Below are 20,726 nucleotides of genomic sequence, written 5' to 3'. Positions count from 1 at the left end.
TATTCCAAGAAAAATTTTGAAAGACAAGGCTTTTAAAAAAAACCTTAGAAGTTTAACTGTCAGTCCCTATGGGGAATAGATTTGGGTTTTCAGTTCTAATGCTACATCAAACATAGCCATGAGCAAGGGGCAAGTCATTCATAAAGCAAGGGGCTTTGTTTCAAGCCACCACTTAGAGTGAGTTCAGGTGTTGCTTGCAAAAACACAGGATTAAACAATCCTGATTGCAGGGAACTATAAAATACTACATTCCTTGAAGTGCCAAATGTCAGCTTTCTTCCACTTCACCCCCTGAACAGCTGCCTTCCCAGCTCCACTGCCTTCGTTGAAAGTTATCTGTCATCATGAACAGAGATTCCTGGAAAAAAACCCTATGCTGGGAGCAGAAGTGCAGAACATCACAGTCCGATTTTTTTTGTTTGTTTTTTAATGAACTCAGAGTCAGACAGCAGTTTTACAAAAACAAATTATCTGCTTATCTTTTCCTATATGAATACAAGAAGCACAGCATAAAATTAAACATCAGTACAGCATCAATACTGAAAGCACAGTGCTCTTTCCCTGACAAAAAGCACAGAGCGCTTTAGTTTTCCTGTACTGGTGAAGAAAATTCAGTAGTTAATAAGACAAACCCACCAAGAGATAAGGCTTGAGGTTCCTTAATTATCAAATTGCGTTCATGTGTTGCTGAGTCCCAAAGACTGTGGGTGAGCTTACACTGCAGCAGGATGAAATACAAAATCTTTGAGGGGGAGGTTAGAGACACGATGTGCAAATTCTGTGGTTGAGCTCAACAACGTCAACTAAAACCCTCACATAAAGCGGCAGCCTGGAGCTATATGGTCCCTACAGCTCCATCTGCAGAACCAGGGAGGGAGAACGCTGCTGGAAGAAATGACCGAGCACACCTATGCATCATGCGAAGTTTAAGAAAGGGACCATCCTGCAGGTGTGGAGAACAACAGTCTGCACAGCTGAAGACAACCTCATCCAACTGCAGCCATCTGGCTTCTTAAAGGTATCACCTTCTCTAAGAAGGGAGTTACATCACTTCACAAATGATGGCATTATGCAATTATGATTTCCACGAAGGCATTGAACTGCAGTTTCGGTGGTCTCCCCTCCTCCAATAAAACACAATGCTCACTTGCTCACTCTGGCACAGTGATTCTATCTTGAAATACTGCAAGACCAATGTATTTTTTGTCGCTGCCATGACAACCATGCTGTTAGGTCAGAGCTAAAGCAGCAGTTGGCGTCCCCACTGCCAGACCCTGACAAGAACAGCTCTTAACTTTCTTTTTTTCTCCTTCTAAATACGTTGTCTATATACCAAGATTTTTGTAGCTTTAACTTAAAGAGAGAGAATTACAAACTACGCCCATTTCTCTTCTTCCCAAGAATCATTACAATCATTGAGGCCGATTGCAGAAGTAACACAAACACATATTCCTCCAGGAGCTGTAGGAGCACACATGACTTTAAGCATGCTGAAAATCTCACTTCTGAGTAAATATGGGTATTAGCTGCTGGCATCAGTACACTATACATAGCTTAATGAAAGGGTGGAAAACACAGCTAAAGCTATTCAAAGCTTTTCAGGATACTAGAGTGATGCCCAACAAAAATCTAAAACATTGTGCTGTACATTTACTTTCTTAAAAAGAAGACCATATATATTTTCAAATTAAGAGCTTGAAAATAATATTACCATGAAACCGTGTCTGTAAGAATGAACTAGACTGAGCACAACATAGGCAAGGAAAAGGGCAAGAATTTTACATAAACACATCTGAGTTCTGCCACTGTAGCCTTCTAGGTAGAGAGGTAACTCCTACATTTTGCAAGTGTCAGGTTCATACCCAGCACACCACTTGATGAAGCTCTCGGAAAAAAAATTTCCTTCACAACTGAGATTTTTTTCAGTCATTCATATTTTATATTGTCCTACTAAGTGTAAAAATCAACATTTAAGAAGTAAACAAAGTAAACTACAGTATCTTGAGGAGATCACTTGTTTAATAAAAACACTCGCTGGGAAGTTTCTGACAGCACTTTTACTACGGAGTCACGCACACGCAGACTGGGCTGGCAGCCACAGGATCCAGCACTGACATGGTTTGAGGAAGAAAAGAACCCCACAGTTCCACAGAGCATTTTCCTCTCAATGTTCCCCCAAGTGTTATGTTGAGTCACCCCAGGGGTGCTGAGCCAAGAGAGCCCAGAGAGCAGGGCTGCTAAGAACTCAGAGCTACCCCAACAAACCACAACTTGGTTGACAGCAAGAAGAAACTAAAAAAGAGGAAGATTATTAACTCAGTTTCTAACTAGCCATTAAGAGAAAGTCCAGTTTGCGACAGAAACATAGCTCTTTCCAGTTCACACTGCCTATCATACTCAGCTGCTCCCCATCTTTGATAATACTGACATTTCTGTAAGTTGCATAAGCTACAAACCACCCTCAGTACAAATACAGGTTGATTTGGAGAGCAATTTAAACAATTTGAAGTATTTATTGTAAACCAACTACTCTCTTCTACCATTTACAAGGTGGCCAGTAAAAGCACACAAACGGAAAAACATTCATGAAACAAAATGACTTAATCGAAACTGAAAAGAAAAACATACTGCAGGAATAAAAACTCCAGACACATAGCAATTACTAATTATGAAGCTGTTGATGATCTTGGAAAAGCATTTGGGAATTCAGGACCAAGTGTTCAGCCATGAATTCTGAGAAGCCATGACCTTCCAAGTCCTTCAGCACCACCACACACAAAACTGCACTACTTGATATATTTTTCCATGAACTTTTTGTGAAATTCTGATCGCAGAGTATCATTCACAAATCTTTTGTCCTTTTTTGTTTCGTCTATCCCCTTGGCACAATTCTTGAAGACAACATCATCGTCCCATCTGAAAATAAAAATGTTCAGCTTCAGTAAGTTTGTATGAAAATTATGTGCAATTTACAAAAGTATATAAATGAAGTTGGGCCTTCCTGTTTAGATGTGCTAAGAACAAATACTCATTATCATTTGATTTTAGACTTTAAGAAAAAAGGATCTATTTTTGTAATCTAAGCCACCTCCTACATGCTCCTGAGTTAGAAGTGAGATGAGTATCAGTAGATTAAAGGCTAATTTATCTTTACAGAAAATAATGACCATTTGAATAGGGCAGAAAAAACCCTTGGGTCTAGTAGCCCTAATTTTGATAAACACAACAGTAACTGGGATATCTGCAAACAAAAATTGTATTCAGAAGAAGGCTGTTACTTATTAATTGTAGTTGCACTAAAACAAAAAAAAACCCACACAAACAAAACAAACAACCAAAACCAACCAACCAAAACCAACCAACCAAAACCAAACAAACAAAACCAAACAAACAAAAACCCTCAAACAAACAAACACCAAACCAGCCAGATTTTAAATGGGAGGATTTCATCAATTTTCTTGAGGAACTTTAGTCCTGTTATTTTTTGTATCATTATGGACAATATCAGACAAGCACAATTCTCCATCTCTCTCTCCTTTTTCAGCACAAAGTAGAAGGATGATTTGTTCAGACAATCACTACGTGCATGAATATCCCGATTCTACGTTCTATGGCTTGTGACAAGATCCAAGGAAGGAAATAAAACCCAGTGGCAGGGATGACATTTTCAGACTGAGTGACACGGGGGAGCAAGGCGGGTATCTCAGGACAGATTGCACGGTACCTCCTCTTCACTTTGAAGTTTGCCTGAGGCTGCGCGGGGCCGGTGAGGTTCAGCAGGGGGTTACCGCTCAGGATGTTCTCCATCCGAATTCGTTCTTCTTCAGCCTTTTGTTCTTGTTCCTGAGTACCAGAAATGGATATATTACTTTTCTAGGCCACTTTTCTCATCTAGTTGGTAAACATCCTTTAGCTGCAAACACCCACACAGACAGAGCTCTAATTCCTAGCTCAGACATTTCAGAGCATTTGACACTTGAGTAGAATAAGGATAGAAGCAGAGATACTCTAAAGAGCTTAACATTGCTAATAAACTGTCAATCTAGCAACATTCATATCTGCTCTCCTTACCTCTGATGTTCTATCAAACATTCAGTTAAGTTCTGGCTTTACCATTTACATAGTTATTGTATCAAAAATTGTATACAGATTAAAAGATTCTCTTTTTTCATGAGGATAAGGAAAATACATTATACAATATTTATTAGGTGGAAAACCTTACAGCATGTTGAAACTTTTCTGCCATCTTCCGCAATCTGCTTGGATTTTACAACTACAACTTCTCTAAGGACCAGTTAAAAAAGAACATTGAGGAATTTAAGATGAAACTGAGCAGAGGACGTCATAAGACTATTTAAGAGTTTCAGTACTGGTGATCAGAAAAATTCTCTTCTCCTTGTACTGTCAAAAGCACGGAACTCAAGCCCCAATCAAGCACTGCACTACAAGCAACACAAAGTAGGTTTCACTGCCCACGGTTCCAAGCTGTATTAATATATTTAGTGACTTAAATGTGCCCCGACTTCAAAATGAATATGCAATATTCTTTTTACATCATCATATTTTTCCACAACCTTTCAAATGTATTATATTGCTAAGATTGTTCTTTGATGAAAGTACCAGAAGGAAAAAAAAAATATTTAATTTCAATGACTAATTAGGTCTCCCACTCCCTGTATGCTGAAGCATTGTCTGAAGACATTCTGGTTAAAAAAATGCACTCAAGTCTCATTAGCACTGCAGAAGACTCAAACTCTGGCTTTTAAAAATTATATAAACTAAAGACAAAGAGATCACAAGGTTGGTTTTGGTTTTTTTTTCAAAACTGGAGATAAATTAATGGCTGAGGGCTGCTGTGGGATCCCTAAAGAGGGAATGTTCTTATTGATGACAGCCTTTACAAGGTTTAAGTGCTAAACTGGAACTCTGATGCTAGCCAGAGTTCTCTAGCTTCAAACATTTAATCAATACTAAGTGAGACATTACTAAAACTATCTACAATTTACAATGTTTTTCAATTGGACTGATCAGGTATGTGAAGTATTCCTATAGAACATCTCAGCCCTCTTAGGAACAATACCAGCTTCACAGACATATGAATACTAGATGGTGTAGGATCACTGGTAAAGATTTTTACCTTTCAAAATCTACCCGAGTGTTACTTATGAAAAAACACCTACCATTACACTGCTTCTCACAAATAAAATTTAGAACCAGCTGCAATTAATTGCCAGTGGGATGAGAAAAACTCCCCAAAAGGGCATATTGCTTAAAAGCATGGCACAGCTTCAGGACAAGCCCCATAACACCCTCATTAAAACATGTGCATGGGCAAAATTTGCCCTTGCTGCTGTATCCATGGAGCTTCAACGCAAACTGCAGCAGTTAAAAGTTATTAACATAAATAAACTAAAGTTTTGCATTTTCAAGCACAGCTCTGAATCCAATATTTGCATGCCAACTTCAGGCGTTATCACCATCCCAGTGAACGAGGAAACACAGAGAGCAAAAATATTTTATATGGAACACCAATTTCTCCCATATTAGAAATACAAATTCAAATTCTACATTTCTTTCCTCTGTGGATTACAGACAAGAAATATACGCGGCTGCTTCTTCACAGTCTGCCAACCTCCGATTTACCATCTTCTTCCCTTATAACACGAAGGAGCCAGTGGCACTGAAATCCAATTTACTACAGTCTGTGTCGTGTGTTCCCATCAGAAGTCAAGCACCCCTCAGACTACGTACAGCACCTGCATGCAAAGCACTGATTTGAAACTAAGCAAAACCTACAATACTGGTACAAAGAAAAGAAGAATTGATTTTCAGGTGCCTCCCACGAGGTGACCAGATTCTGTTCAAGCCCATCAGGCAAATTTACAACAGGATGCAAGCAGTGAAGCGTTCTGTGTGTTGTCCACATCAGGTGGGCTCTGCCTCATCAAATTTAATGTCCGACGCTTCATTTGAAGTGAGACTTTGAAAAAGCAAGAGCTCTGGGACAAATCTTAAAAGCAAGTAAGAATGCTACAAACCAAAAAATTAATACTGGACTATACTCAAGAGAAGATAGCACTAGTAAGAGCATTTTAAGAAATACTCCCCTCTTGACAAATGCTACTGTAGAGAGAACTTCATCCATGTCCTCTCTCTGTGAACAGTTTTCCATTTTAGAGCTGAGCTCCAGGGAGACTGTGCTGAAGGTGGCACGCAGAGCATGGCACAATCCTGCCCTCAGAGTTCTAAGGCATGAACCTTGGCCATGATCCAGAGTTACTGAACCTGTGCAACATGCACCGCTTTATTTGGGGCACACGTAAATATCTTATGCTGGCTTTTTTTATGATGTGTGAAAATGCATCCACACACCACTGACAATTACAGAACTAACATGCACTCCACACACAGCGTTTATTCAGTGTTGAAGAGCCCACTGGAATCAGTCAGTATCTTTTGGGGGGGATGGGAATTACAGTTCTTTTCCCCGCTTGTCCCATTTCAGACTTAATCTCAACACCCCCTAAAAAGCTGATTGTTCCAGCATTCTCTACCATGCATGAAGAGAAGTGAAAAGCACTTAGTTATTTGAATCACTATTAGAAAATAAAGCCAATATTAAGAATCATAAAAAATATGGATACAGTAACTACTCCAGCGTTCTTATTACACAGAGGCACATTTAGTTTTTCTTAATAAGATTTTAAGAAGGCATGTGAGGCATCATCCTAACTTTTATCTGCTTTGCATAACCCTTAAACCTCAATTAGCCTGACATAGTTTGCTTTCTGATAACGAAAAAAGTATTATCAGGCTGAAGTGTTAAAAGGTGGTGATTAAAAAAAATAAAACCAAACAAAATTGAAATAACACTTCTATGAAGTGTTACACTACAAGCAGTCGTATAAGACTAAGAGCAGGATTTAGCACCAGATTAAGACACCTACACCCACGTATCTGCTCGTGAGCATCTGAGCTCACATCTCAGCAGAGATCTAAAGAGTACGATAAGGAGTCAAGATAGCTTTTCTGCTCACACTAAATTACACAGACAACTGCTCAGCCACACTCCGGGCTCTACTGACTGCACCTCCACACAAGCGGGGACACGTAACTTGCACATGGACCCCAACAACTTGGCATTTCAAGCTCAACTGGATCCTATCTAAAACTGCAAATCAGTAGCAAAAAACTACACTGACTCAAGTCAATTACAATTCCAGAGGACTGGAGGATAGCAAAAATTATGTTTAATTTCTTCTAACGGTAGGGACAACCTTGGAAATTTCAAATTATTACCTTTTGCTTTTGCACCTATTAAGTGACTAAAACCAATTACGAACACAACACTAACAGAAACTGCCAAACATTCTTTTATATTGACAACAGCAACAGAGAATCCATGCACCTTATTTTCAGTGGCTGATTTTCCCTGTTCACAGTAAGAGATGCTGCAGAGCCCCGGGGCACTTTGTGCGACCCTTGGCTGCGTCTCAGCTCTGTTCGGAAACAACTCTGCTGTCTTTCAGACCTTCAGAGAGAGCACAACTGGACGTAGTAACAAACCGCAACGCTCATCTTTGTCACCAAAGATTAGGAGCTGAAAGCAAACAGGGGACCAAGCTGTTGAGTAAGACACTGTCAGTTTTAGTCACTTTACAAAGAATATCTGGTGTGCGTGGTAATTTATTTATGGAATTCAGTCATTCTACATCAGGAGACATTTCACGACAAGTTTTAAGAAGCAGGCTAATTCTAAAGACTAGTCTTGGAAGTTTTTTGTATTATTTAGATTCACTAAAACCTCCCAAAGAACATAGTAATGATCAAAAAAAAAAAAGGTAATTTATTAAATTTTGTATCTTAGAGACATGACACGGAGAAAATACTAGGCATAACTCACAGTGGTGTAAAGTTGACAGTTACACTTAAGCTAAGTTACCGATTTTGGCCAGAGCTGCAGAATCCTTCATTTCCAGCCAAACAAGGTTTTCATTATGTTTCAGAATTTTCCACATAAATCTTCCACTGCCCACTCCTCCACTGCAAGCCGGGACGCTCCAGGCGATGGAGCATGGGTTGTATCAAATCAAACAGACCAGACACAACCTTCTAAGCTGTCTGAGCTTCGCACCTCTGAGGCACGATCGAGCACAGCTGTTTGCAAAATAAGCAGCTCGGGTTGCTTCAGAGCCCGCATTGTTCTTTTGTGTGCTGGAACAAAGGCGTATTAAGCTAAAACACTATGGATACAACAAAGCCACAACAGAAGAAAAGCCTAAGGGGGAGAAGAATATATCTCTATTCACTCCACCCTTTCTGAAATAATGCCTCTTCGCCTGCCCTTCTGTTCAGCAACACAAGGTATATCACTCTTTTCATGAGCCATTTTAGCCAAAAAAACATGCTACAGATTATTTCATCACTAGACAGCAGCACTGTGCTTTTCAACGGCAGCACGTTACACCAACCACCTGCAGAGACGCATCAGACATCAACCACGTTGTAACCACCGTGTTAGAGGCAGAGGCAAAAGAACAGGAATATCATGGCATGGGGAATAAGGCAGGAGTGGCAGAGGGAGTTCCGTACCCAAGGAAGCAGATGGAGATGCTGCTCTGTCAATCAGATCTCAAAGCCTTCGCTGGACCACTGAACTCACCATGTGGCATCACAGTTGGGGGGAAAAAAAAAAAAAAAAGGAAAGCGAACAAAACTATGCTAACCTTAACTAAACAATTGTTCCTTATCTTGCTGTAAGAGTAACAGTCCCTTGGCGTATTTGTTTCTGACCGCAAAGGAAAGAAAAACATTATTGTTACCATGGTTATTTTTTTTTTTAGTATAATTCCTAGCCTTTGCACAGAGCAAGATTACTTTTACAGAAAGTGCTGAAACTCATGAAATTATTCCATTGTTTTAAAGTAAGTTATCCTGCTCAGTTATTAAAGATGTTGAGTAGCTGAAAATAAAACCTGAAATAGGCACATTTCATTGAAGGCTGGAGAGAAAAAAAAAAAAAAAAAAAAATCACACACAAAAAAAATCACATAACCTTATTTAAATGCTAATTTTTGAATGACACACTATGACAGCGCTGCCTTTAGCAGCAGGGAACAAAACTCAATAATGCAGAGATCCATCCCAGTTCTTTGATCCTATGCAAATTACTAACTCAATGCAATACAGCAGTTCAAATAACTGATTGAAACTTCAAAAAGTAAAAGCACGAAGTAATCACAACTGCAGTGTCTATACGCAGATTTGTTGTCATTTTGCCCACAAGGGAGGGGGCATTATCATTACTTCTTGGCAAGGGTTAAATATTGCTAGCATTTCTCAAACATTTAATGAAGAAACACTTTGCCATCTGCTTTTGCCTCTTTATTGAAATTCTTTCTAATCATTGATTGGATATTCTAGTTTTAGTTAGACCCTTAAAATTTAAGTGAAAAGGTTGATACCTATCAAGATTCATTTTCTAATGTTTTATTTGAAAGTCTAAGACATGGCTAAAACACAGGACAGAGTTAAGATCTATTTTGACCATTGGTAAAATAATATATATTCAGTTATAGAGAAATACTTGGCTAGATAAAACTGTAAGAGAACAAACCAAGAACTTTTAAGTCTGTTCTCAAATAAGCATAAAATGACTGGATATTAAAATAGCTTTGCTGGAACTGCACACATACGTTCAGCTGCTCACTGGTTTGAGGTTTGGTTTTAATTATTTCGATTTACCTTTTAAGGAAGTGCTTGAAAATGGAAAACCAAGAGCATTGTAATGCTGCATTTGGAACATGGAAATGTTTCCATGAAACAGATCCATGGATAGTTCACACAGACAGCAGACCAAGCACTTGCAGTTTCAGACAGACCCAGAATTATTCCACAGAAATGGCTTTCAAAACTAAAATTTCCTGCTCAGCTTAGAGTCTACTAGAAACAACCTGTGAGATTAAAATTGTGGAGGGCGTGAGAAAAGTCTCCCATGCTCAATCAGTTTTTAAAACATTAATAGTATTTATTTAACGTTTCTACAGGGAAAGGAAATTTCAAGGAAATTTAAGCGTTTTGAAAAGAACAAGCTTTGACGGCAATTGCTTATTTGGCTGACACACTATGTGCTAAAGGGAAATATCAGTGTGAAGGAAGCTAGAATCTCTTAATACTAACATTTGTCAAAATTAGATTTAGAGGATTTCTATGGAAATTGGTATTACCACATAAGGGAAATTAACAGAGAGCATGATGATCTGAAAAAAAGCAGATTCTCATATTTTGTTTTTTAACTGCTGTCTCACCAGAAATGCATTTTAAAAGGAGGAGGAGTCCTTTCATGGCAACTTATTGCTGGACACTGAAGTGATAAGTGAAAACAGTTAACAACAATACAGCTTACTTTAAATGAAGTCTCAGAAATAATTGAGCTAGCATTTTAATAAATCAAAATAACTAAAGTATCAGGAAAAAAATGTATACATGGCACAAATTTGGGATGTATTACTGTATTTTACTCGCTTCATCTTGTTAAGACCCTGGTACCTTCCAAGAAGATGCAGAGACACGTTAATCTGTTTGTATAACAACAAAGAGATCTGAGCACGATGTGCAGAAGAGTGAACAGGCGCTCACTCCACAGTGTCCTCTTCCCTCGGCACTGGGTTTACCCGCGCTGCCTACTGGGGACAGCAGAGTTCCAGCAATAAACCATCCCTGTATGGGGATTAGGACTAACAGCGACCACACAATTAAGACTTTACATGAGCTGCCATCCTCAAGTCAGCTGGATGACTAACATAAGGTTACTTACAAAATTAAGTTTAAATTATGGTTTGCAATACATAATAATAGGAATTCCCACATATCTGAAGGGACAAGGGATTTATATAAAATGGCTATAAAATGCTTTGCCAGTAAGGCCTTATTTCGAAGCCAGATAAACAAGTCATAATCTAAACAGATTGTACCCCTAGAACAACACATAAGTGATCTTTTTTAAGGAGACTCTTATGCCCAAAAACTCTTTCCAAGGCTGCGTCCCACCTAAGTTTTTACTTTTTCCATCAACAGAGTCTTAGTTTCCTACTCTCAAATCCAAGAAAATAAAATTTAAAGTGCCTGTAGAGTACCCACTATCAACGAAGATGGCAATTTTTAAGAGCGGCGATCAGCCACCGACCAGTGAAAGGATGAACAGAGTAGGTGGTAACTGTGTAATCATGTGCACCGTTGCAAATAAATAACTGATAGTTATTTTTAAGAAGAAACAAATGTATTCATTTCAAATGTGCATGCCTGTATTCAGTATGCACACAGCATTGGACAAAATAAACTCTGCTTCTAGGGAAGGAGAACATCCATGAAGGTAAAAAATAATACCAGTTAATAGGCAGCAAAATAAAACAAGTGCTATACTAAATACTTGATAGCTTTTAGCACCCTCTAGTGACAAAATAAGAACTTAACAGAGATTGTAACATTCCTGCTTTCTACACACAACAGAGAACCTTGCACTTGGTTGTCTGGGCTTAAATTCATAGCCATTATTTTCCAAATGCAAGTTTTCTACACTGAAATGTGAAAAGTTACGCTGTTTAATCTGGATGTATAATTTCAACTATCAGGCAAAGTGAAAAATCCAAACAGATCAAAGCTTTCATTTCAAGCACTGTGCAAGAACGGCTGAAGTCTTTCCTACACATTGCTACCCTTAATTTGTAGTTTAGCACATTTCACACAGGAATAAACAGAAGAATTGTTGCCAGTGTTTTTAAGTCATTTTCACCATGTTATTACTGCAGAACACAATTTCATTGCTGCATGATGTGCTTCGAATGCCTAGATAAAGATATCTGAGAGACACTTTCAGATGCACTTTAATGTGAACTACTACTCATAGGTAAGATGGAGAATCAAGTATCAACAGTCTTCTACAGCACAATTTCTGCACCAATGCAGAATGGTACAGCCTTCCAAAGTAATTAATTCCAGAATTGCAGAGCTCACTGGTTTTACGGGCCTTGTTGACTCTAAAAGTAAATTTCTATATTGTTAGCCAAGAGTGGTCAAGCACTACGTGGCTGCCTACAGCATTAAAAACATAATTCTCTCCCAGCCGTTCCTAGTGTCTGCTAGATGCTACGTCCTGTTCACTGCCAGCTGAGTCTGCTGGAGAGCATTTGTGAAAAACACGATACCACAGGCATGTGTGTTAAGCTATGATAGTTAGGAGTAGTGCAGAGGCACCAAACCAGTAAACTGTCACAGCAGCAAAGATTCCTCAGATCACCTTATACAAAGGTTGGGTTTTGGTGGGTTTTTTTGGATGGTTGGTTGTTTTGGTTTTGGGGGTTTTGTTTGCTTGTTTGTTGCTTTGTTTACACTGATGTAAGATCTACAACATGCAAAACTTAGAAAACTACCCAAACTGAAGTATGCAACATTTTTCAAAAGCAGTAAAACTATTTAAGCCCTACTCAAAAAAAAGAATGCACTTAGTAAAAGCAGAGGAGGGAATTCTGCATATATCCATCACTTCTGCCACACCACGAGAGGCAGAGCATTTCAGTCATGCAGATTAAATACTCGGACTCTGCAGTGTGTAGCAGTAGAGCCAGCACAGTTCATGCTAAGTCCTGACCAGTTTGACAAGGACTATGCCCAGAAACAGTCCCTAGAAGTCCGTTCATCAAATCAGGGATTTTGCTAATGTGCTCCATCCCAACAATCTCTCTTAGACTAAGGAGGGGTGGGAGCCAATGGCACAGGATTTGATCCTGCTGATGGGGAAACAGTTTCTAACTACAGGGACTTCCCTCCCCACAATGTTTCTATCTGTAAAGATAAAGATTAGAAGGAGGTATGAAGGGTACCTGTGCATTGACTTTCCAAGTTCCGAAAAGACTGCTGTATTATTATTAACTTTTGTGGAGGCATTTTTCAAAAACCTCACCCATGTATAATGAAAATAGTTTTCTTAGAGTTACAACTGTTGCTCCTTGCCAAAGCAACACAGCACCAATGCTGTGAAAGAGCGACTACTGTATAAAACTTGCAGCCATATGCAAAAGCATCAAAGCCCACACATTTTTATCTCATAAATATATTTTTTTCATAAAAGCTAGTTAACAAATGAAATTACACTGGATAGTATGTAGCTCACTAATGCCACTATATAGTTTGGTATGATGGCTGTCTTCAGAGAAGGACCTGCATATGAAAAGCGAGATTACCTTAACTCAATGCCTCTACAAAGTGTTGGGAAAGCAAACAAAACGTTTTAGAGAGTAAAATGTTAAGTATGCCTACTGAAGAAAAAAATATTGACAATAGTTATTAGATAGAAGAACAAATCCATCAGACTCTACTTGAGAAGAGTTCTGAAGGGCACTTACTGTGTTTACCAGCTCTCACTCATCCTAAGTATTTAAGGCACACCAGTTTTAATAAACATCAGTTTGCAAAAAAAAACCCAGATACTCTTTAATAGGTGAGATTTTACCTTTCGAGCCTGTTCCTCAGCTCGTTCTTTCTTGATTTTTTCCAGTTCAGCCAGAAGAGCTGCAGTGTCATCATCATCACTGTCTTCCAAGTCCTCATCCTCATCATCTTCCTAATAGCAACAAATGGAAACAAGAAGCAGCTCGATCATTTCATGTAATAAAACCAGCCCTGGTCAGGCCAGCTAAGGCTGCAGTTTGCTGCTGGTGATTTCTGAAGTACTTGTGTGCTTGCAGGAGCAGCAAATACAATACAAATGGTATATTTGCTCTTGTACGGTAGAGTCAAGACAAAAATATGTTTGTGCTTTTTCGATGACTGCAATTCATTTTTGATAACTCAAATGCTATGTAGCTGATGACTGTCCTCAATCACTCTCTAAGCACTTCAACATAAGACATTATAACAGCACGTCCAAATATCCCACCCAATATTGTTGGGACCAAATACAATAGGATTAAAAAAATCTCAGCTTACTGTCAAGCCTTGGACCTAATTCACAGATGTCAGCATGAGGAGAGAAGCCAAGAGCAAGAATCCATCACTCATGCAGACAGTCAGTGTACCTCAACAGTTCTACCCTAGGGGAATTCTAACTAACCCAGTAGTTGACCAAGTCTAAAAGGTCACCCGTTCCCTGTACTTTAAGTGGTATTTTCGGCTCCCTAGTTTTTCTGTGCTTTCCAAGAACACCATTATAACATGGACTGGAATCCTCTGAACCACTCTGGACTTCCACCATAGTACAGTAACTGTAAGAGGAAGGTATGTTGAAACCCGTCTTAAAACCTTAGCAGATCTAAAAGTAAATATTCTACTAACAGCAAATCCTGAGGGCAGGAAAATGAAAGAAGACAGAGAAGAGATACATACATCAGTAAGCGGATCATCTGCATCAAGATTTGCTGCAGGAATCTGGTCTAGCCGAGGCTTCTTAGACACAGACGATGATGTTGTGTGTTCTATGGCATAACGTTAAAAAAAAAAACCCACACAAACAAACAAGTGACTAAATCACTTCATTTAACGACATCTAATGTCACAAAGTAAAAATCTTCACAAAGATTGCATTAGAGCAAGAGATACAAGCTTATGTTTACTTTTTCCTCACTTCTCAGTCTTAATACCCATGCTCATTTCTCCCTTGTAGGTACCCTCAAGGGAGGCAATAACATCCCTAAACTTACAATTTGACCTCCAAAAGAATTTTGAAGTCATTATTTCAAGAACATAGAACAGCAGAAGAAAAAGCTGTGGAGAAATATCCTTATCCTTTATATCCAGTCGGAGGGTTCACATCAGAGACCACACCAGAGCATTACTGTTGGCCAGTTTGGTCCAAATCACATCTGCTTTTGTCTGTGAACTTGAAAGCCCCCCAGTACCTCCGCGTGTTTCATACCTAAACCTAAAGCATCTAAATTCTGTCAAGCTTGATATTATAAATTACTATTTCTCAAAAAACCACGCCTTTGATTCATTTTAGTTTTCACTTCACCATACCTGAACAGAATTGCATACTTTAAAAAATTGATTTATTGTTACACTGGTGCTGCAACACTAGCAGATGAGTCATTCCCCTTCTCCTCCCTGTCTCGCCTGTCCAAGCCCTTTATTAGCTGCACACACTGGTTGCCAATTCGTTACAATCACACCGTATCAGCTGGCCTGCATGATGGCTTACGCTCTTCTACTGGCTGGCCTAGATTTTTTGCTAGCACGAAGCCAGCAGACATACCCTTGCAGGTCAACAGCTCTGAGCTATCAGACCAATACCCTAAATTCTCCTCTCATGACATGCTGTCTGCAACCTGCAAACTTCCTACAACACTGAGTTTTGTGTAAGAACAATGCCACACAAATGTATGAAGATTTTTTGTTTCTTTGTTTTTACCTCTGGTTGGTCTGTCTCTATTCTTTTCTCTTGCAGCAACCCGTTCTCTCTCCTCCAGCTCCCTTCTGAAATCACGGTTACGCACCTCTTCAGGAGCATCCTGAGTCGCCTGCCTAAAACATTATAACAGGAGAAAGAAAAGCTGAAGTTGATAGACTGCAGCTGGGAGCAATTTTCTGAAGGAGGTCAATAAATCCTGGAGTGAAGAAGTAAGTTTAAATAATAAAAACTGTCTACCGTGTAGACGTATGTTTCTCTATTCTCACCATCAGCTCCTTTCTCTGCGTTCATTACACACACGCAGGCACGAAATGCCACACACATGCTCGTTCCAGTGGCTCTCAAATGAATTAAAGACCCTACATAAATTCCTGCAAAACCAGAATGGCTACATCTACCTCTTGTAGCTACATCTCAATCTTTTCCACCAGTCCAAGCCCAGTGCCCTAGCAGACATCCACCAGCACAACAGTCAGCTTTCCTTGCCATTTTACCATCCCAAGTTGCTGCTGTAGATACAGTCTCGGCCTTACAGATAAGACCTAGACCAGAACATACTTTTCATAAGCCTTTTCTCCTCCAAGAGATATACAAGATAATATCCCATGACCATTAAAAAAAATGAGAGAACAAGGAAAACACTAGCATTAGTGAAACATATTGCAAATACCTCTTTTTTCCCTCTTTTATATAACACATGCTGGCCAAAAGTAACAGACTATTTACATTTGGATCATACTAAATTCCACCTATAGAGCACTGAATTTTCTGTGAAAATTTTGGGAAGAACTAACGAATAAAAACAAGCAGCAGTTCCTTTCACCTTTCTGTGAACCCAGTGCTGGATATAAAAGTGCCTGGAAGAAACCCAGACTTGAGCCATTATAAACACTGTGTGCACAGACTGTCTTTATGGTGGAGTATTTAATTTGCTTTTGTAATTAAAAACCTGAACTTGGAATCCCTGATATAGCTGCAAAACCTTCCCAAACCCTGTGTCATTCAAGCAAACCAGAGTGGGACCGAAACACTGAACTTTTCCTGCAATGATGCAGCCTTGGCAATTTAACAAAGACAACTTTGTATCAGAAGACACATAATGCCCCCTCCATCTTGTTCTCACACACACACATGGAGGGATTTGTTAAAACATACATTTTATATTCCTGTACATATTTGTCCCCACACATTTCTTTCAAAGCAACAGCCTGGTGTTCCAAACCCCATTTTGTTTAATAAAACAAACCACCAGCAATTCTTCCCATAATAACCAAATGCATTTGACAACTTTTTGTGCTGTTGATTTTGGTATTCTCCAAAGCACTCCAACTCCCTTATCCAGACGTATTCTTCAAAACCAAAGTGGCAGGAGGGAGGAGATGAAAAGCTAAACACCTGCACAAAAACCTGCATATGTAAAACCTTAATAGTAATTTCACTGGCATGAGTAACATCAGCTAGATGAAAAAGTATTTCTAGGCTGACACATTTCATTTAAATTCTGGGTATCTATATCACATTGACTCCAGATTTCAGTTCATCTTTCAACAGAATAATGCAGATTTACTATGCATTTCAAACAGAGAAAAATATTTATAAAATCCCATTATCTTTCACACTGATTAAAGCAATTTATTCCCCCAGGACCTGCAAGAACCACTTGCAGTGTTTAACATCAGCTGTTCCAATATGTACTACCGCCTGAGTGCTATTCCATGATTTTCCTGCCTTCTCTTAATGCTCTCCCCCAGCAGTCCTTTGCCAAGTGAATGACATGGTTTTCCTGCTTTTAAGACATGTTCAGCTTCACTCCTCTCATCCCATTCTGCTCTGCAAGTGACAGCAATGCTCAACAGCTCAGTCAGTTCCTACTGTTCTCATTGATTTTCTTTGCACTGCACTGCCTGAAATGCCTTGTCACCATAAGCAGTAATAAATACCAGAAAATGAAACCTCTCCAATTACTTGCAATGCATTTCATCTCTTAAGCCTGCTTTTGAGACTTGCACTTTCAGCACACTCATTCCACGCTGCTGCACAATCTCTAGTGCCTGCTCAGCATCAAGCACAGGAACAGGAACACCTATTGAGAAAAATTTCAGAGTCCTGCTCACAACAAAAAAAATCATTCCCAGGCTGTTTAGCCTTAAGACCAAAAACCCCAATACTAACCTGTATTTGATTTTAGTATGAGAAGGAAGGTCTCTGCTGGAATACTGTTTGGATAGCTGACTTAAGTCTCCTTCACCTTTTCCTCTTCCTCCTCTTGCAGGTTCAAATGTTGGCCTCGCTGCTGTCGTCATTTTAACTACTACAGGATCAAGGATAAAAACCAGTTGTTACTACAACTTACAGTGAAAGACATTCACCAGAAGCTATGCTGTTCCTGAAACTGTAGCAGCAATTACAAGTCCCACTACACAATAACAACTATTGCTTGCCACATGATCCTCAAAATTTAAGCAGCTTTTTATTGACAGAATCTATTCAGATTTTCAATAGAAAGTCTTTTCCAACATGTTTGAAAGATGATACATAGACTCTAAGAAGAATGTGAAACTCTGTTTATAAAGTAAATAAAACTGCCCAGGAGCCAATCTCCTAACTTTAAGGCAACTCTTATAACTAAACTCTTTTCCCACCTGAAAAGCAATGGCCAGAAATTACTGCCTACTGGGAATGACCCCTCTATTATTCCCCAACCTGTATCTAGGTATCATCACCAGAAATGCTGGCTGACACGGACCATAGCATGCCTAGGGTGGTGTTGATCATTAAATACTGATTAAGATGATGGACTGTGAATGCTCCAACCCTCAGGTAGAGCCACATCCCTGCCTTTAACACCATGCTTTGGGATCGGCCTGAGCAGCACTCCTGCTGGCCACCAAAACTGTTGGAATGGCTGGCATTAATGTTTCCCTGGTAGCACAAGGCCAACAGCACTACCCTTAGATAAATTAAGTGCAATTAACAAAGCTCAGACAAATGCAGAAGTTTTCAACAGCTCTCATTTAGAAACTACAAGAACTCACATGGCACCAGCACACCCTAAAAATGAACCAGCTGATCCCCAAAGTCACTACTATCAATTCTTCTGTGGCAAAGGAGTGAAATGGACTCTGACCAGCCTCAGCCACAGAGACACCCTGTCAGCACACATGGTGTTCAGCACAGCCTGACAGGAGACCCTGCAATCCTAAACCACTGCGCCAAGAGTTCAATATGGCCAACCAATGCCGAAAATACCCTGTAGGATCAAGCTGGGCCATCTTAAATCTGGTATCTGAAACTACGTTCATTCCTGCTTCAGCAAGACACACACATCCACTAACCACGGACTAAATACATACAAGATGTAAGAGAGACACATCTGCAGGGGTACATAAAGGCACGAGTCAAAGGCAGCTGTCCTACCAACCAGAAGGTTGGATGTTAAAGGATGACAAGAAAACATTTTAAAGAACATTAAAAAGCAGAAGAAAAAATTTGTATTGTTCCATATGCTTTTGTGATACACGAAAGTCATTTATGCTCTGCTTGCATTATTTGTTATTGTTTCATTTTTAATGAGATCACAAAACACAACTTCAATCTTAAAATCCTAACACAGATTTGCCACTGAAAATAACATCGCATCAGGCAGCACACAGTTACTGCCACTGAACTGCTGCTCAGAAAAAGAGTTACCGGGCAGGAACATCTCTAAACAGCAGTGAGACAGTAACTAAGGCATAACCGGCCTGGGCTCCTTGACCAAGGGCCGCTGACACTTTCCAGCCGCACTGAGCCAGTCAGCGGGAGCTCAGCAAGGAGCACACTCTGCCAGAGCCACCTGCTCTCAGAACTCATCTGTGTTAATTACATGTAATGGGGGAGCCTGTGGGTTCAGCTGAAGAATCAGATAAAGCACGACCGCACCGTTTCATGAGGCATTACATGCCCTGCCCGCCGGAGCCCGACCCTCCGCTGTTCTCCTCAGGAGCGCTCCCCACAGAGCCCCGTTCGTGCCCCGGGCCCACGTAGGGACCCCACGGCAACCCCTGCCCCAGGGACCCACTGCAGCCCAACCAAACCCACCCACTCACCGCCTCCCCGGGTACTCACACCACGACCTCCTCCCGCCCTGCGCAACCAGGCCCTATCCCACCACCATAATTCCGCCAAGCACCCACAAGGCACCGCGCGGGAGCCATAGACGACGCGGCGGAAGCCGCCGCCGAAGGAGGACTTACCATAGAGAGGCCTGGGAGGAATGTCACGTGAGGGAAGGGAGCGTGTCCGCCATGATGGCTACCGAGGCGGAAGTGAGCGCGGTGACAGCGTTGCTGCCCGTGTAGCAATGGTGGCCTTCTCTCCTAGTCCTGCTGGGAACAGGGAGCTTAGGGCGCCCGTCCTGCGGGGCCGCGGTTGCCCTGGAGAAGGGCCTTGCCCTGAGGTGCTACCAGACCGCGGCCCTGCGCTGCTCCTGCCCGGGGAAGGGCCCGCTCGGCAGGCCGTGCAGGGGAAGCCGGGGCGCAGGCAGGCGGAGAGGGAGGGCCGCACTGCAACCATAGCTGTAGCCTGCGGGGGTGAGCCACTGATGGGCCGTTTCTCGCAAATCAGCTCATGAAGAGACTGGCAAGTTGGATACCTCAGAGGAGCCTGCCCAGAGGCCGCTCGCTTGGTGTAGGAGGCTGGGAAAAGGGTGGTGTGTGAGTGATGTGAAACAGCATTTCATGGGTAAAAGCTTCTTCACTTTGAGGTGCCAGAGCCCTGGAACAGGCTGCCCAGAGAGGCTGTGGAGTCTCCTTCTCTGGAGACATTCAAACCCACCTGGACACATTCCTGTGTGATCTGCTCTGGTGAACCTGCTTTAGCAGGTGGGTTGGACTGGATGATCTCCAGAGGTCCCTTCCAACCCCAACCATTCTGTGATTCTGTGGGTTCAAAGTGCTCACCCTGGGTGTCGATGCAGGGGGGGGCTGGAATGGTGAGAGAACAGCCACAGAAGAGGGAAAGGGTTAAGGAGACAGGGTTGGGATCCTTGTGGGCAAAATGGGGGAAAGACAAACACAAGGCAGGTGGAGGAAGAGGGAATGCCCAGCAGTCATTCTCTTTGCCCAGAGGTCTGTATTAGCAACATCAGCTTGAGCACCACACTCGGCAAGTCCCTGGCCCCTTCACAGAGAACTTCACATGATATATATTCATTGCTGTCTCTGTAAAGAAGCCAAACTGTAAAGGAGCATCATTCGGTCATTAAATTCCCTCTTTTACAATGCAGTTTCTCTCTTGCATTTGCTTTTGCTTTTAAATGCATCTTCTTATCAAACTTCGGCAAATC

The 20,726-nt window shown here is 40.9% G+C and overlaps 1 protein-coding gene across 2 annotated transcripts; it reads right to left on the bottom strand.

Annotated features, from left to right (window-relative positions):
* Positions 1–430: 430 nt before the first annotated feature.
* Positions 431–19,585, bottom strand: CWC15 (CWC15 spliceosome associated protein homolog). Of its 2 annotated transcripts, none has more exons than XM_065642068.1 (7): positions 19,510–19,585; positions 17,573–17,711; positions 15,401–15,513; positions 14,380–14,468; positions 13,508–13,618; positions 3,725–3,843; positions 431–2,916 (listed from the first exon to the last, which is right to left on the bottom strand). In XM_065642068.1, the coding sequence occupies exons 2-7, from the start codon at positions 17,701–17,703 to the stop codon at positions 2,787–2,789; spliced, it is 693 nt and encodes a 230-aa protein (XP_065498140.1). In that variant the 5' UTR covers positions 17,704–17,711; positions 19,510–19,585; the 3' UTR covers positions 431–2,786. The 2 variants fall into 2 exon arrangements, with proteins under 2 accessions (XP_065498140.1, XP_065498148.1); XM_065642076.1 differs by lacking the exon at positions 19,510–19,585 and adding an exon at positions 19,489–19,507.
* Between the last annotated feature and the right edge of the window lie 1,141 nt (positions 19,586–20,726).

This window comes from Caloenas nicobarica, chromosome 1 (genome assembly GCF_036013445.1).
Source record: "Caloenas nicobarica isolate bCalNic1 chromosome 1, bCalNic1.hap1, whole genome shotgun sequence".
In the NCBI taxonomy this organism is placed as follows: Eukaryota; Metazoa; Chordata; class Aves; order Columbiformes; family Columbidae; genus Caloenas; species Caloenas nicobarica.
This window is presented reverse-complemented; position numbering and strand designations above follow the sequence as displayed.

Coding starts and splice junctions, on each gene's coding strand:
- CWC15 (XM_065642068.1), bottom strand. CDS start 17,703: ATGACGACAGCAGCGAGGCCAACATTTGAACCTGCAAGAGGAGGAAGA. Junction 14,469..15,400: donor TAGAGACAGACCAACCAGAG/GTAAAAACAAAG, acceptor GTTATGCCATAG/AACACACAACATCATCGTCT. Junction 3,844..13,507: donor CTGAGGAACAGGCTCGAAAG/GTAAAATCTCAC, acceptor TCTGGTACTCAG/GAACAAGAACAAAAGGCTGA.